The 18,209-nt window shown below is 42.7% G+C and overlaps 1 protein-coding gene across 11 annotated transcripts in view; it reads left to right on the top strand.

Moving 5' to 3' along the window:
• Positions 1-18,209, top strand: part of ARVCF (ARVCF delta catenin family member) — a 258,278-nt gene that overhangs the window by 113,464 nt on the left and 126,605 nt on the right. For 2 of the 11 annotated variants that reach the window (XM_032127692.1, XM_032127691.1), the window contains exon 1: positions 3,696-4,061. The exons of the other annotated variants lie outside the window; for them this stretch is intronic. In XM_032127692.1, the coding sequence (XP_031983583.1) occupies positions 4,041-4,061 (21 nt within the window). In that variant the 5' untranslated portion in view covers positions 3,696-4,040. Of the gene's footprint in view, positions 1-3,695; positions 4,062-18,209 lie in introns of those variants that run through there. 11 annotated transcript variants of the gene reach the window in all.

Below are 18,209 nucleotides of genomic sequence, written 5' to 3'. Positions count from 1 at the left end.
CCTGTCATATGACAACTTAGATGAAATGGAGTTGACTGATATTAGATGTAGCAAGATGGAATCTGTGTTCGTATACAAATTAAAATCTCCTAAACTTACTGAAATGCCTGATGGTGTCAATCTATAGAAAGTGTCTGCTTCCTCTTTGCTGTATTGTTCTTCAGTCTTGTGGTCCTTTAGACCTCTTTTTTAATACTGGCTTCTTAAATAAAAAAAGACACCTAAAATCATTCTCCATATAAACACAACAGCTCCCTGATTGAGGCAACCTGGCTTTGTCTCAATTTCTAACCTTGCAGTATGGGAGCAAGAAGATTGTCAAAGCCATGTTCATGGCAATGCTAGAAATATCTGGGTGGACGTGTCCTGCTAGAGTCACGCAAACATTTTGGAGCAAGTACAGATGCTTTGGAAGGGCTCCTGTAACTTTTCAAATACGTTTAAAAATGACGGTAATGCTAACCGAGAAAGATTTCAAAATGTATCTCGGAGATAGAATGTTCTGTTTTCATTTGTCTGGATTAAAATCACTACTGTAGGGCACTCTGACACATCCCAGCGTGCTGTGCTTTAGATCTCCCACTTACCTTGTTTATTTGCTGCATGAAATTCACAGAAGGACAATAAAATATCCTTGGCATGGAAGCCCCTGTATGAATACAGGCTCTCTAATTCGGAGACTTGCCATGGGTGATGGTGGTGCTTTTGCCTATATGGTTAGCTGGGATTCTTGATTCATCTTGTGCCTTCTTGCTCTGTTGGGTTTATGGAAGTTACATATCACTGAAGCCATATGTTATGATCCCAGGCAGAGCTGTAAACCATTCCCTTTTTACTGCCTCTGAGAGCAGATCAATCTATAGAGCAGCACTAGTGATGGGGAATTTTTTAAGGGTAATGGGGAAAATAAGAAAAGAGAGCTCAGCTGAGATACTATACTATTCCATCTTCCAAAGAATTAATCCCTTCCTATTTATAAATTTTTAATTTCTCAGCAAGAAGAAAGAAGGTTTTCACCCTGCTTTTGCAGCTGGGAAAAAATGTGACAGATTAAGAGTTTAAGGTTCATTAAAAAAAAAGAGGGGAAGGTTGTGATGTAGTCAGCAGTCTGATACTAATGGATAGTGTGTGTTGCCAGAATTTGGAAGTTCAGTAGGGATCTAATCCATAACTCTTTTTTAGGTAATTGGTACTTTGACTTCACATTGCCAAATCTCAGCATTCAGAATTATAAGAGCTGGTAAAATACTGCAAGAGGCTAAGGGGACTGGAGATGTAATTTGCCCTTAAAAAAAAAACCCAAAAGTTTTAGCTTTGAGTCAAAACATTTTCAAAATTTACTTTACAACGAGAAAGCCTACAAGCATCCATTTTATATTTTAAAAGAAAAGCATGTTTTTAAATAACAACCTGACTCCAGCAGGTGGGACTTCAAAATTCAGCAGCACTAATCTTGCATGGCTTGCACAAATACTTGTGGGTTTACAACATGAGAGACTTCTTATGTGAGTAAGAATTGGCAAGTCCATCCAGGAAGGTTTTCAGTTTCGTCGCTTTGCATGCAAGAGTAGCTCCTTCAGTGCCCTATGGATATAAGCTTTACACTGTTTTTTTCTTTGACAGTGTATAAAGGTCTGGCACATAGCCAGGTGCATGGCTAAATTGAATGGTGCTGTTCTGTGCCAGCATGGCCTCAACAAAAGTGGAGCTATTTTAGTTTGTTAACTGAAGAAAAGTTGGACAAGGAGAAGGGGTGGGGAGAGCACTTTACAAAAGTACAGGAGATTCATACAAACTTTATTCCTTTTGCTTTGGCATTTACGTATTTTATTAATGGCCACTACAGTTGCCTCTAAATTATTCCCCTGTGGATAGAATACATCTTTTCCCTCCAGTGAAGCAAATCACTTCAGCTAAACCTTGTGGAACATCTACCATTGCCCTTGTCAAACTTTACAGCATTTATTTTTAAACAAACTAGGATGAGCTGGGTAACGTAGTTCTGCCATGTTCTCTGCCCCAAAAATACAAAGCTTTAGCTCTAATATACATCTGGAGTGCTGACACTGGCACTAGTAGGAAGGCTGAAAATAGGATTCAATAGATCTGATACATTTCTTCCACTCTTAAATGAGTGTATAGGAGATGCCACTTTTTCACGTTCCTCTGGTAGGATTGATACAAATTAACTGTTAGTTATGGTGACACTGGAAGGATGTTTTAAAATTTTCTGGGAACCTGAAGCTGGGATGAAAAGACCCTTTTGTGCAAAGGTGCCTGTTCTGATATTAAAGACTATTCAATTGTACCTTTCTTCCTGGTGTGTAGTTGGTCTCCCTGTCTTTGACTATGCCTGTTTTCCAGGGATGGTCTCTAATTTGATGCCAGTATCTTTCAGTCCTTAATTACCATTGTTCAGTCACCAGCTGTTACTGTGTTGGATTTACTTAATTGCTTTGGTTTGCTGCAGGAATCTAGTAGGAAGAGGGAGAAGCACCATTGCCCCTTGGCTGTGTCTGCAAGCACTGCTGGATTTTCAGCACTGGGGGGGCCTTGGCTCCCTCCCAGGTCTGGCCAACAGCTTCCATGGAAGGGCAGGGCTCTGGTTCAGTGCTGGCTGAGCATCTCCTCTTGCCCTGTTGTGGCTCCAGGGGGAAAAACACTTAAGGTTTAGTTAAGGTTGGTTTACACCTACCAACCTACATCTTTCTTTTAAGAACTGATGTCTTAAAATATTTAATACATCACTTTCTGCAGTTTTGTGGAAAAGGCAGAAAGAAGGATCAGATCCTAGAATAAGAAGTATGGGAAAGCTCTCCTTCTTCCCAGGTATTTCATAAAGGTTCACAGCCTTCTTCAAGGAGTGAATATTAAAAACTAGATACTTCAAATTTACTAGAAATAGATGGATGTGAAAACCGTGTTGAACTACGGTGTGAAGTCCCAGTTCTTGTTGCAGAATGTGGTGGATGCAAGGCACAGCGCATCTGGCATTCATTTTGGTAATGAGTAATTTGTCCAGGCGATCTTCTAATGAATGTGGGACAGGTTCGTGGGCAGGTGAATGGCTTTAAAAAATGAGGCCAGTTGTACTTTTTAGCTCTAAGCCTCACCGCACCTATGTAAGATGCAAAAGGGAGGAGACGGTGATAGAAGATCATCGTTCTTTGGTGTTGGCGCATTAGAGATGCCATTAATCTCGAAGTGAACTGCAAAAAGTAAGCAAGCGAGAAGGTTTCCTTTCTTGTGCTTTCTTGCAGACCGCCCTGTAATTCCGGAGGCAGCTGCGCTCCCCGGGCAGGCGCTGTGGGAAGAGCTCTCTGCCGCCGGAGCCGGCAGGTTACCGCTCTGAGAGACGCTGGGAACAGGCGGTTTCCCTCTTTGTCTCTGTAATCCATCAGGAGAGATCCGGGGGCGGGGAAGGCGGGCCGGGAAGCGGGGGAACCCCCGGGGCTCCGGGCGCGCAGCCGCTCGGTGCAGTCCCCGGCAGCCGGAGGCACCGCGCGGCGGCGCCGGGCACGGGCTGCGGCTGCTCCCGGCAGCTCTGCCCCGCTCCCCCGGCCCTGCCCCTCTCGCCGCTCCCCGGAGCGCCGGGCACGGGCTGCGGCTGCTCCCGGCAGCTCTGCCCCGCTCCCCGGCCCTGCCCCTCTCGCCGCTCCCCCGGCGCGCCGGGCGTGGCCCGCCCCAGCCCGCTCCGGCTGCGGCTGCCCGTCAGTGCCGCCCCCTGCACGGAGCCTCCCGGCGCCGGGGCAGCGGCGGCAGAGCCATGTGAGAGGGACGCGGACGCGTCCCCTGCCGGAGCCGCGGCGGTGCCGGTCCTCCCGGTGTAGCGAGGCTTTTCCTTGGATGGGCTCAGTCCGCAAGGAGGCTGCGGAGGGGCTCTGGGGCGCCGAGGGTGCCGGTCCGGGTACAAAAGGAGCGAGCTTCGCCGAGGGAGGAGGCTCTGGAGGCTGTCAGAGCAGCAGGCTGGGTCCGCGGAGGGGCTGCGGGCAGCCGGAGGTGTTCTGTGCTGGGGACAGCGGGACCGGCTCCTCGCATAAATGCCTGCGGAACTCAAACAGGTTAGTGCGAAACTTGTGTCCTTTCCCTCGGGCTCTGCGGCCGCGTGTGCGGGGGTCCTGGTGGCGTGGAGAAAGCTGTCAGCGCTGGAAGGGATTGTTTACTTGTAATTTCATTTTTAGCTGAGAACTAGGAGCAAAAGCTGAGCTGCTCGTTCTAGCAGAGCATTCGAGAGAGATTCTGCTTTTGTCTCTGTTGTGTTAACTGGTGAAACACCCAAAAAAGCAAGCCATTGTGTTCTTTGACCTTCTCGTCCTGCTCAATAAATCTAGGGAGCTCTTTGACATGAACAGCTAGAAACAGTGCTTTTAAAAGAGAAAGCTTTGCTATTGTGCTTTTGTTAAATGTTTGCTTTTCCCATACTGTGTTCCCTGGCTTTCTCTTTGATTTTGTTGCTGGACATACCAGGGAAATAACGGCGGTTTTTCACTCTAAATGTTACCTTAAACATAAAGTTCTCTTGGCTGTCATCTTAATAATTATAATGGACCTAAAACTCGGTGCAAAAATATTTCAAATGTTGTTCTTTACTTTCAAGTGTCATTGGGTATTCCAGGGCAAAGATTTAAATAAATAGAGATCATGTAGGCTGCTGTAATTCATAGGTGCTTTCCCTGGGTAACCTTCTTCTCCTGCCTCGTAAGCCTTAGGAAACCCGATAAATTCAGGTGGTGGCAGGGTAGAGCTGTTTCTCCAACTAGGATGAGGTTGTGTCTTTTTCTTAATCCTCCTTTTTCTCCTCTGCCTTTATAATTGAAAACAGAGTACTTTAGAATAAGAAAATGCAACAGTAATACATCACTGATAATACATCTGTGAATATGTTTAGGCTCATTGCACTGGAACTGTTAGAGTTTCTCCGGCTTGGTTTAATATGCTGTGTTCCACTCACCCATCTCAGTAACAGAAGGCTGAATCATTTCATGATGCAAATAGGATGCTGATTCCCTTGAGGGGAAAGTAGCCCTTTCATCTGGGCCCTCGAGTGAGCATTTCTTTGTCTGTAGGATTCCCTGGCATCGTGGTCCTGCCTGCTGGAGATGGCCGATTGCTGGTTTGTCTGGGTGCTTGTTTGTGTTCATGCTACCTGTGGGCTTCTTAGGAAGGGATTTGATTTGTCTGTGGTGTTGTTCACATTGCCTGACCCACAGCTACTGTACCTGTCAAATTACATGCAATGGACTGTTGAGTTTTAGATAGATCTAGTTAGCAGCTCCAAGGGATTTTGGTTTTGTCTGGGTTTTTTTAATACATAAAGGAAAAAGCTGGAGGTAAGGAGCAGAATGCTAACAGTAAAAAAAAAAAGGGTATGTTTAATGTCTTTTGACCCGTGCAGTACAGCTGTGTTCATGTCTTCTGGGTTTTCTGTGTTGGTAGGCAGAAGAGCTTGAGTGAGAGTGGAAGATTGTTGTTAGTCACTTTAGGTCATGCTTTTCAGTTAGCTTGTAAATTCTTCTTCCATATCAAAACAAAAAATCTCATGGTTTTAATTTTCACGCTGTCTGTCATAGCTGAGGATCAGACAGAGATATGCTGTTTTATCTTTTCTGTTGGAGTAATGGTTCTGGATTCATTCTGAGGCCTTTTAATAGAAAAACTGTTCAATCTGGTAGCACAGCAGTTTATTAGAGAATGCTTTGCTTAATGAAAGGTGGTAGTTTTAAGCCATGAGTTGTCAGATAAATTTATTGTGCAGTTACAGAGCCTCTAGAAAGTAATTCTTTAGCTGTAATGATCACAATTAAGTAAAACTAAACCAAATGAATAAATGACTTTGAGGTGGATGACAAGTTTGTACAATCCATATAGATAAAGATAGGGAAGATACTAAAATGGACTTCTGCCACATTAACTGAAGGCCTATTGTGTTTAGATAAAAACAGCTGTGAAATAGTAATTAAAAAGAGTGAAGAGTAACTTCTAATCATGCTTTTGGCTTTTGCCGGGAATAGTCAGGCTTCCTGAAGTTCTGGGCCACAAAAGCAGCATTATACCTGAGGGCGTTGGTAGAGGAACCAAGTGCTGAAAACCATAAATGTGGTCATGAGTGTGGAGGGTGGGTATCACCTTCTTGAGTCTTCCCTTGGCCATTCCCCGTCCTGCTCATGAGGGATGAAGGCTGTTGAAGTTTGTGCCGAGTATCTGCAGTCTGTAATGGCCTTGGAAGTAAGTAAAGAGTTCATGAAGTTGAGAAGGATCTTGAAGTCTGGAACTGTTAAAATATGTGTTCATGCAGTATCACATACAGCTTTGATCTGGATCTGAAACCTAAAGTGCTGGCTTGCCTCGGGGCCATGAATTTGTGAAGGGGAAAGAAGTCACTTTAAATGACTTTTGCCAAAAACTCTTCAGTTCTCTGTTATTCTTGCTTTGGAAAATACTTTATTAACATTCTGAATTCAGGCACTGACCTCAGTAAGGCTGTCCTTCCTCAGCACTTTGTTCCTGAAGCTTTTCACTAGAGGATGATACTGATGTGAGAGACTATGAAATTGTAGATCTGGCAAGATGAAAAAGCAGTTAATCCATTAGTGACATCCCTGCTGGGAGTCTGTATCAGCGATGGAAAGCTTGTAGAAGAAATGTTCGTGGAGGTGCAGCATGCAGTAGTATCATCATTTTCCAAACAGTTGGGTGAGTCATGTTAGAAGAACCAAATAAGAAGGGGGAGTGTAAGATTTGGCATGGATCTCTGTAGGGATTCACCCATGGATTCTCACATATGACCGGCCTGAAACAGGTCTAATATGCTCTACTACCTTGGAGCGAAGAGATGTAGCAGTCTACGAGATTGAGTCCTCCTTGTTCCCCCAAGCAATCCCTTTGCCAGCAGTTGTGACCTCTGTAGCAGAGCTGGGCATAGGGAACGTGATTTGGGACTCCCTGGGGCATTGAACTATGTACTGGAGCAACTGAGCAGAGGCACACACTCCTATGAGCTCTGCCACAGAGGCAGGAATTCTCTACAGGAGGGTGGATTTTGGAACTCTTCAGGCAGTTACTGCCTCGTTCAGGTGTGGAATGTCAGAACTCAGATGTGAGGATGTGCCCTTACCTCTCGTAGAGGAGCTTGCACAGCTGAGTCCTTCGGCATAAGGAGGAAGCCCTGGAGCTGCAGGAGGACACCTGTGTAGGACATGGAAGTGTTCTGTTTCTGAAAAGGCCTCAGTAGGAACTGTGTTCTTTAAAAGTGCTGTTGGAGCTGTTGAGGTGCGAGGGCCTATAATGTCCATTCTGTGTGACTGCCTGTGTGGGCATAGCTTTATAACAGCGATGGACCAAGCAAATACCAATACCAAGCAAAGCATTCCAGCAACTGCACTTCCCGAGGCCGTATTGCTTAACCACCTGTCTCAAAGGTCTGGAGGTGTTGTACATGGAGCATCAGGCTGGCTGCAGTTTTTGCTTAAGTTACTTACAGTTACTAAAAATAAAAACATGTTTTGGTGGGTTTTGTTGCATTTGGGTTTGGTTTTTTTTTTTAAACAAGTATGTGCACTCAAGGTCTTTCCAAATGTAGAAGTACTGATTATGGAAGATAAAGTGGAGAAAAAAGCATGTTAAACAACCACATTTGAAACTGGATAGACTGGGTGTTTATAACAAGGCTGTTTGCAAACACGTAATATTAAACACTCTTCTCCCAGGAGTTCATTTCTGCCACTAAATTAAGGTTTTGATTCAGTAGGAGTAGGATCAGAGCCACTGGATGAAGTTCTGTCCTTGCATTTGAGTGTTAAAATAACACGGCATTTTGCTGAATAGAAGGATTTCAGCATATTTTCGGTGTGTCTTTACCTGTTCCTGCCCCTGTTCCTCAGTTGCTCTAAGTTATTTCTTCTGTGCTAGCAAAATTCTGCAGCTGTAATACAGGGGAACTTCTAAAAAGCTCCTGCTTCAGACTGCAGCACTGCTTGTTCTCCTTTGTGGAAATATTTGTGGATACTGGGGTGTGAGATGGGAGATTCAGCTTTGGGGTTCAGAAAATCCTGTTCTTTGCTGCTGCTGGCCGTTGGTTTCCCAGAGTGTGCAAGAAGGTGCCCTCTTGGTAATGCAAACACGTGTTTGAGGCTCATTCTGTGGGCAAGACCAGCAAACTGATCCAGCTTAAAAACTGAAGCAAACCCTACAGCTTCATGAAAAGAGGAATGGCATCCTGAACCAGGCTGTTTGAGCCTCAGGAAGGGTCATACTTCCCTCCTGGGCATGAAACAGGGAGGAGCAGTGGCTCTGTATGAAGTTACTGGGAGAAAGAAAAGGGCAAGGGATGAACAGGAGCATGTGGGCAGGAGCTCATGTTAGGGCTCTTGCTGGTGAAACAAGGTGACAGTACAATATAATATCTCAAGTGCCTTGGCCTGGGAGCCCTGTATACATTTGGTTTGGTCAGATCTTCCCAAGGACAGAGCAGAGCAATAACAAGATTTTATTCTTCAGGTTTTTTAAAACTACTGTTGTTTCAGTAGCGTGTGAGAAGTGAAACACAGGATTTTGCTTGTAAGTTTTCTTTGGTTTTGTTTTCCCAGTGGAGGTTTGAAGAGTAAATGGAGTCCCTGAAACGAATCTTGAGGCTAGAGAGGGCGTATTTCAAATTCTTGGATAAAAGGAAAACCGAAACTCGAACATTGATAGTTTTAAATGTCACAGTGTCCTTTGTGTCTTCTGTCTCTCATTAAGTTGCAGCCAGGCTTTGGTACCTTTTTTTAATTTGCCTTTATGCCTAAGAATGAGCAACTGTGTCTGCACCTGAGAGAAGCCAGATGAGCAGCGCTTGCTTTTTCAGGGCAGCATAATCTTTTGTGTCTACAGATGGGTGGGCAGAATCTTTTCTGTTGTATTAAGGGGTAGAAACTCCATGAACTCAGTGCTCCCTGTATACTGCAGTAATGTGAAAATTCGTAACTTTCAGTGGTGTTCTCTGCCTCTTTGATGAGTCAGGCCCGCACCTGCTTACAGCAGGAGATTGAAATGCCTGAGTTTTCCCTTTTGTCTAATCCCACACATCTATCCTTAGCATCACAACTCCTCAGTGTTCAAAAAATAAAGTGTTTTAAGTAAACTTGGAGAATTTTTGAGCTTTGGAATTTCTGCCTCTGCAAGCTAAATCACTTGGCACAGCTCTGAACTTTTATTTTCAGCAAAACTTTCTCAGCAAGACTATTGTAATGTTAAGAGAGATGTTACTGAAAGTCTGTAATGAAACCAGAGTGAGGGCTTATTTTTATACTGTAGAGACTGTATTTTCCTGTGTGTTTATATATATGTGTGTGAGTATAAAAATACATATGCGGAGGAGATGAGAAGATGATTTAATTTAAGTAGCATTACTCTGGATGTGTGTGTAGTGTAAGATTGATCAGAAGAATTATCTGGAATGTTCAGAAGTCCTTTCAAAGTACAAGCTTGTAATTGATTAAGGAGCTGCTGAAAGAGATGCAGCACAACTTGTTTATGAATGATAGAGCCCTGAGTTATAAACAGGTCCTGTGTGTGACCAGGATTATTCTGCTGTTTGAATTGTAAACTTTTGGAAATTGTTTTAGTAAGTTTTGCATCTGAATGTATTTGCATCCCTCTCTTTTGATATAGTTCTCAGGTGAATTTGCTGTTAAGGGGAAAAAGGCCCTTTTGGCTCCTGGGCACAGCAGTGAGTGAGCCTCGGCTGGTTGGGTGTGTGATGCTTTAACAAAGACACAAACCAGTGTCTGTACCAGAGTTATGTAGAGATGAGAACTCCAGATTTGAATAAGATAAAGTTATTTGTTTAAGGAGTTTAACACAGGCCTTTTGAAAGTATGTTAATTCCAAGTAGCTCTGGAGAAAGGATTGATGAAGAAACCGGTATGTAAGACTACAAATGGGGCTTCACACAGTACTGCATTGCAGTAATGTAAAACAAATTGTTTTGAATGGACAAAACTACTTACTTACAGAGCAGATTACGTGGGTGGCTAGATGTCTCCATCAGCACCTTACTGAATCCTTGTTAATCACTGGTAAACCAAACTAATTCTTCGTATTGAAATGATACCTGGAAGTTCTTTTATGGCACCACTGCCTCTTCTATTGGCATAAATTATGTTGAGCAGCTGCTCTGGTTCTGCATCAGGTCACGTTGATGTTCTCCCATGGACATCATTTACTTCAGGCACCTTCCTGGTGTGACGTTCTTGCCTTACTGGGGATTCCAGAATGGCCATTCTGAAATCATGGAAATTCAGGAATTCAAGGTGTGCATAATGCCTTGCTTTACACATGCCTTGAAGCCCTCAGTGCTATGTTTAGGGCTTCAGAAGTGCTTTGCATCCTTTATATGCTGTTACAGATGAACCCACTGGCTCGTTTGCAAATAGGAGGGAAACAAAGTTCTGCCTTCCTCCCCAGAAGGGGAGGCAGTGTGCTGGGACAGTGGCAGGGGTGCCTCCTAATGCTCGTGGTTGGGTGAAGTTAGCCACACTGTTTTCTGGATGAAATTTCACTGAATCAGTTGTGCAGAAAGCCTTCCCTTACCTTCTAGTACTGCCAAGCAAGTCAGTAGATCTTTATTAAAGATTTGGCAACTTTCTGAAGTGTGCTGGTTATGGTGTTAACTCACTTCTGCAGGGTGATTGTGTCCCAGCTCTAAGAGTATCAGGACCTGATGCTGCAGCTCCTGTCTCTGTTTTTCAGTAATATATTTCGTTTTCTGCCCATGTGTTTTAATAAGCTTATTATACTTTCCAGTTCTTCATTCTCCTCTTTGACCAACAGGAGTGGTCTGTACTTCTGACTGTAGTATGTTTACAAGGGTTTTTAAAAATTACACATTAGCATGAGTAAATGTGGGCTAGACGAGGAACATTTCACATTTGTCCTCAGCAATTTCATCTCATCTGGGTAATTCTTTTGACCAAGACATGTTGTTTTATTACCTGAGGTTAGAATGCATCTTGGTCATGGTGACACATTTATCTTGTATTTTATGATGCAATCTTATCACATCCCATTTCTTTTCTCTTTCCTACTCAGCTTTTCATCTGTTGTTGACAGCCATGACACCAGTCAGTGGCACAGTAATGCCAGGGCTATGTATTAGTGCACACCGTTGGCAATTTTTAAGGGTAATGCTTTGCTTCTAAGGTACAATATTCATTTGAGCAGGTTGTTTCTGGAGGGAAGAGCCATTTGTAATTACATCAAAACCAGCAGCCATCAGTCATTTTAGATGTAGGAGATGGCAAAGAAGACTTAACTTGGATAACATTCAGGAAATATGAAGCAAACAGAAGGTGACACTGCACCCTTCTCTCACTGCAAGGAGTGCAAAGAAGCACTAATTCATTTTTTATGTACTGGTGATGGACCTTTGTATTTACAGTTGCAGCTTTTATATTTTAACATACAAAAATAAGTATCTTCCATCAGCTGTATGAAAAAGCAAAGTGAGAGGGAAAACGTTGTTCAGTTAATTGCTGAAAAAGTTGTGACCCTTCTTGATATGTTGGATTGAAAAATTTATTTTTCCCTACCATGTCTTCAAGGGCCAAATCTTCAAAGAGGAAACTGCTGCTATATAGGTAACCAGGATTGAGGGTCAGACTTTCAAACCTTTAAGCTAGTATCCACCAGCTGCAGATATGATCAGAGATCAATTAAAAAGTGCTGTGTCAATCTGCTGAATAATTTGGAAAACCTGACTGCTGGTTTTGATGTGTAAATAGGAACTGAAGCATCTGCCTGCAGTTTTGTTAAATCTAGCGTGACACACTGTTAATCCAGTAAGTTTTTCTGCTTCTTGATTTTTGAGACTCCAGTCAAAATCATCTTTGTTTCATTTACATGGGATCAGTTTTATTTTTCTTATTGCCACAAAGCTGACATTTTAAAATTTCAGCTTAACAGTGCCAGGGCAAACTTTACGGTACTCAAATAAAATGTAATTTTCTTCCTTTGCTGTCTTCACCAAGAGGCACAGCAGATAATGTGTAACACCCATGCCTAGCTTGGCTGAATTCCAGAACCCTTCCAGAAAAAGAGACACTGGTAAAATCAGCATCTGCCATGTAAATCAAGATAGTGAAGGAAGAGTCATGTCCACAGCAGCTGAAGTGTTGTGTATGCTTGAATAAATGCGCTGCAAATGTGTGGGTGTATTTCATGAATTGTTGCTCTTTGAATTTTCTTGTTCAGAGAAACTTGGCTGAAGTACATTATGTGGATACTGTTTTGGCAACTGGAATCACAAAAATATTTACGAAATCTGTTGGGTTCTTCCCCCATGCTCTTATCCCTCCTTCCTGTATTTAAAATTCCCTTAAGTGTTTTGTTTTATTCTTCTAAAAATTCATAGTTTAAAGGGACAAGGAGAATTAGTTTTCTCCTGGTTGTAAATTACAGATAAATGTTTTTGAAAAATGCCTTTTAAAATTAAGTTAATGACTGAAACACAACACTTAAACTACTTTTTTCCCTAATATTTCCTGTGGATTTTTGAATGGCAAAAATTTGGGAAAAGGTAGTTTTCTTCCCTCTTAAAATACAACTCCCATCTTCTCTGCAGGTAAAATGTCAAGATGGCTTTGTTGAGCACTTCATAATATACCCTAAATAGATACCCTCTGTTTTGGGGTTTTGCTATATTGTATTTCCTGTGCTGGTGGTGGGAATGCAGCCCTGAATGCCCAGAGGATTATGTGGGCTCCTGGTCCCATCCAGCCTGGCCACAGGCTGCTCATGTTGCTGGGAAGCAGCTTTGGGACACGCGGTGTGTGTGGGACGTAATGTGAGGTGATGAAGGCTGACTTCTCCATTGGATAAAAGAAACTCAAATATTGGCCCTGGCAACTCTTGAGGTCCAGTTTCTCAGAATTGTTGCCTGGTTTGCCTGGTTGAGCAGTGCACTTCAGCCTAGGGCTGCAGTGCCACTTCTCAGCTTTTTATCTTGTTCCTGAGTTTCTAGACTTGGTTCTGATAGTGCCCACAGCCATTTAGAGCTGGTGTTCTTCAGAACTCGTGTCTTATTAACTCTGGAGAAGTACAGTCCAGATTTTGGCTACAGGTAGGTCCAGGACTATAAAATTACGTCTTTGGATTTAGCTGAGAATGGAAGGAAAGGGAAGAGTGTCGTGAGTGGATCAATTGCATTGGAAATGAAAGAGTTAAGAATGGAAATCTGATTGCACAGCTGAAATCTCAGTAGGAACTTGTGGTCTCCTGAGAGAAAATGCCATTCAGCACCGTTGCACAGAGTTATTTCATTCTTAATTTTAATTGACATGTCCCAGAATGCAGCCTTCTCTGACGAATCCGGGCAGCACAGAGGCGTTGTGAGTCTCAGTCTCTGTGTGGGCGATTGCTGTGTTTCAAATTCAGGTCATCACTAATTTCCCTTTTATACCAGCATTCTTTCTGCCTACCTTGTTCATTCAATAGGTTGATGAAATTTGAATGAATCTTCCCGTAAGTAAGATGTTGGTCACCTCCTGGGATTTCAGTGTCATAATCTTGCCCTGCTCTTTTTTATGACAGTTTTAGCCCCTTGCCTTGTTGACACAGGTGTCCTGTGCAACTCCAGTAACAGAAAAGTAATTATTTTATTGTTGTAAAAATAGCATAGGTGTTTCAACTTTATTGGGGGGGAAGCCTCAAGGAAGAAGTTGTCCTGGTATAACATCAATTTTTCATAAGTCTCCGGGGTTTAATTCAGATGCAGTTAGTGACAAATCCAGCAAGAGTGGCAGAACCATGCAGCTCCATCCTGTAGTTGTGAGGGGTAGAGATATTTGCCTTAAGTATTTCTTTAATATTTTGTATCTCCAGTATTGATTGCATTTTTCAAATAAGATACATGATTGACCAGTATTGGAATTAGCCAGAATTTACATAACTTTCTTAGAGCTTTTGTCTCTGCTTTGTGTCCAATAGGCAGCACTTTAAAGAAATGTTTTGCAAAGAGCCTAAATGTACACAGTAGCCACAAATGCAGTGGAAAACTTGTGCTTCAGAATACCAACTTGTGATTTAATTTGTTTTTAACCTGCAGATGTGCAGATGAGAACAACTGCAGGTACATCTGGAGCATCGAAGGTTTCATTGGGGTGTAGACTCCCACTCCAGCTTATGGATAAATGTCAGTGTTATAGGTCTAAATACCTTAAAAGTACAAATTTTCAGAGTAGAATTTGTTTCTAGTTACATTTCTGTGTTTTCTGTTACTCATCTTTGTCTTCTCAGCTGTGTAAGCTGGTACAGTGTTTTGCTGGCATACAAGGTATAGTATCTATGAAAAGAGAGTCTTCATTATCTTTTGGATTTTTGCATAACATCAGCTCCTTCATGGAAACCATGTAGTGTTTGATGGTGGTCATGGTGATGATCAAACTTACTGCATGTGTACAAGAACGTTTGTTTACAAAGGGTCACTCTTAACCTTAAAGACATTAATTAAAGTCTTCTCAAGGGTTTGGAGTGGTAATGAAGGTAGACTGAGGAGGACAAAGGGCATTATATGTTGCATTCTTGTTTATATTTTTCCTCTGAGCGTGAATAGGATCTGCTGTATTTTAACATAGGAAATGGTTTTGTATTTTCACTACTTACCAAGGCTGAAGTAAGCTATCGTGAGTTACCTTCCTAGAAAGCCTGAGCGTTGCTCCTCGTGTAGAGTTCCTCACTTAACACAAATTAACAGTAGCCAGTTGTCTAGCTGTTTTCTGATAAGAGTTGAATGCCCCTAGATAAAAGGAGACAGAGTTTCCTGCATTGAGGGATGGGTCAGCCATGGTGTCCAGACAGTGCAGTTCAATGCAGTGCTCCAAGTGCTGGCTGGAACTGAGCGTGCAGTTCATAGCCACTTTTCCTGCTTCAGCCTGTCCCTAGGCTGACATGAATTTCATAAACTCACAGCTAGAGCCTTTAACCTCCATCACACTTTTTCCCCAAGTCTTGATCTGTCACACTCTGTACCTGGAATATTTCCGGGACACAAGCCTTCCCCTGCTCTCGGGTTGGTAAGCAAGTGAATTTTACTGCTGGTGTGCTGTAGGAGGTCCTGTAGAACTTGTTTTTGCCTGATGTCAGTCTGTTAGGGTAAAGCAAGGCATGCAAATAATTATTATCTCTGATTGGGTGTTTCTTAGGAGAAATTATCACTGCTGGCTTAATTTTCCTGGAGTTTTTCTGGTGTGGGGTTTGGAACAGGAAGGAAGCCTACCCAAGCTTTGTCCGTGGGTGGTTTCATGAGTAGCTGCTGTGGTCAGATGAAGTGTGTGTTTCGGAAGATAAATGAGGTTAAGTCCTGTTACCTGGTCTGCTTCTGGTATTCTAATTTTTGAAAAATATCTTTGCTTGATTTTTAAGCAGGTGAATGAAAAATAATAAAGTACTGTAATTTAATGTGTTTATACTCTTGTACAGCTGCCTGCCTGCCTTAGTTGGGGTGGGGGCTTTATCAATAATTAAACCATGGATTTGTTTGGGTTTGTCCAGCCTCAGCAGAGAAACAGCTTGCTGAAATTGCTGACTGGAGGTAAATATGAGAGCTTTGTTCTCCGCAGAATCCTTCCTCTTGTGTTGTTTCCTCAAAAACCTAAAGGTTCCAAAACCTCTTGGTGTGTACATGTGTCTGTTCTTAAACTAGAAAGTGCATAGTATTACAAATATACTTTACAGGGACTGTACCATGCAAATTTGGAATGTGTCCCTGTGTATATTGCTTGGTTTTTCTTTCTTAAACTTTTCTTTCTTTCTTCCCTGCCCCACAGATAGCCTTAAGCTAGAGGTTTGGAGGGAAAAACCCAAAGCCTTACGTTGTTTATTTGCACAGCCTATTGTTCAATCAAAGTGCATATTATCAGTGGTCACATGCTTTGTTTAAATATTTCATAAGATCATTGCACTAAATGCTAACCCTGCCTTCTTTCTGTTGTCTGATTGTGCATTTCCACTTAGACCTAGTTAGTAATCTAGACAGGCTTGAAATGTGTAAGCTTTTAGCAGATATTTGATTTCAGACATGCTTTGTTCTAAAAGTTCCCCTTTGTTGTGCTCAAATGACAGAGCTTTGAGTAGTGCGGTGTTTTTTTTTTTTTTTTCCTTGTCTTCTGATTGTACAATGCTGAAGTAATCTCTTATCTGAAAAGAATCTTCTGCCCCCTCACGCCTCCAACATGAGACAAAAGCCATGCAGGTGCACGTCAGAGGATTGGATTAAATATGAAGGTGGGTTCAGATGCAGGTTCAGGGCGAGTCCTGTCACAGCTGGGTGAGGAGTGTGTCCTGTGACAGGAAAGTCTCTGCCCAGGCACCTCTGTACCCCCTGGCAGGGCAGGGGCTCTGCAGTGCAGGGAAGCTCTGTGCCCTCCTCAGAGGTGAAGTGCCTCTCTTGCTTTGTTCCTTGGCTTTTGGAACGCTGCCCTTTCTAGGATAAGGCCACAGGGTAGGAGAATAGAGAAATGCTGAGAAGAAAATAATCTGAGCTGTTGGAACTAATCTCTTGGCTCTGGGTGGAGAAAGGTCTGTGTGGTTTCTGCCTGGTCCTGAATGCAGCAGCATGCATTGCACTGCCCTGGTGGTACTTCTGGTCTGGTATCAGGAAGGCAGTGCTTGATCTCTCTGCTTTCTGCTTCTCTTCCCAAGTTTCAATCATGTATTAGAGAAATTTACAGGAGCTTTGTCACTAAACTTGGCAGAAATAGGTCTGGAGTGTCTGCAGGGTTAGTAGACATTAAGGCTCCTGAGTAGGGCTCCACAGTGGCTGATGTTGTGAGCAATGATGATGATCCCTGTTTTTTGTGGGGAGGGAAGAGTTTCGTTCTTATTTGGGCCGGAACTACTTGTTATTATGTTGGGGTCATTTACCCTGAGGACAAGTGAAATCAGCTTGTTACTTGGGTTCAAGCTCCAGAGTTTACTGTCCGGTGACATCAGTTTCTGCCTTCTCCCCATCCAAGCAGATTTGGTGGAATGGACTTGGGATTCTTTGCTTAGAAAGTTCTTTTAGGATCATCATTATCTCTGAAGGTGATTTAATTTACAGGAAACACGTTCAGCTTCTTGCAGTGTGTGAGTCAAGAAAATTTGAGTAGATAATTAATCTGAGGAACTGGAAATTAATTGGGAGGGAAATTGTTGCTTTAAAGATGTGCTAAATAATTACCATTTTTCTATATTTAGCTGACTATTGAAGTAATATAAGATACAAAGAAGATAAATCTCTGTAGCCCAGTACTCCGTATTTTGGAGGGACAGTACACTAATTCACATAGCTAAATATTTCTTCCCTTTTAGCTCACTGAACTTTCTAAGTGCAGAAAGCTGTCGGTTATCAAGAAGGTTTGGGAACTACTCAATGCCTCACTTGTAATATACTTTTGAAAGTTTCAGCTTCCTTAAAAGCTTTCCAGAACTAAAAAGCATCCACATCAGCATGTAAATACTTCGTAGCAGGGAGATGGGAGGCTCTGCTGTTCTTCACATTCCTCAATGGTATCTTCACACTGCACAAGGGCCCTGTAGGTGGCTTAAATGCTGCAAACTGTCAGACTAGAGCCAAGATCTGGGTTATCTTTGGGGTTTCTTGCTTTAGGGGCCGGTGAGTTGCTACCAAACAGGAGCAGGAGGCTGTTAAATGGAGAGTGTTGATGGCACAGCAAATTATGCTTGCTGGTGCTGAGTTGAACTTTCAGCCATCTGGTGATAATGGTGGTGCTCTTGAAGTCAGTCTTATTGAAGTTTAATTGAAATGTGATGAATGAAGATTGGGTGCAATGTATCAGTTGCATTTTTGTGGCTGACAGTAGCAAGGATCAATTTAGTGAGAAGCACATTAGAGCATACTATGGCTGCTGATTTAGCATCTAAGTGAGGACTGTTTTTCTCATGAAGTGGCTCTGAATGTCACCATATAATAATGTGGAGCGATGTGTCAGTACCATGGAGACAGTCTGTCAGAGATTACATGGAATTAATTCTAGACAACAATGATGGAAAGGTTAAACAAGCACAGAGTATGACAGAGAGCAGATAGATATCTGTTAGAGTATTAGGAATATATTGCAGGTATAAAGAACATACATGGGAACATGCCTTTTACCCCTAGTGGGGACCATGTCATTCGAGGTGCCTGATTTAAGGGGGTTGATTTGCCAGACAGGAACCTCAGAAACCTGTTC

This window comes from Corvus moneduloides, chromosome 18, assembly GCF_009650955.1.
Source record: "Corvus moneduloides isolate bCorMon1 chromosome 18, bCorMon1.pri, whole genome shotgun sequence".
Taxonomy (NCBI): Eukaryota; Metazoa; Chordata; class Aves; order Passeriformes; family Corvidae; genus Corvus; species Corvus moneduloides.
Note: the sequence above shows the minus strand (reverse complement) of the source record. Positions and strands in the feature narration are given on the sequence as shown.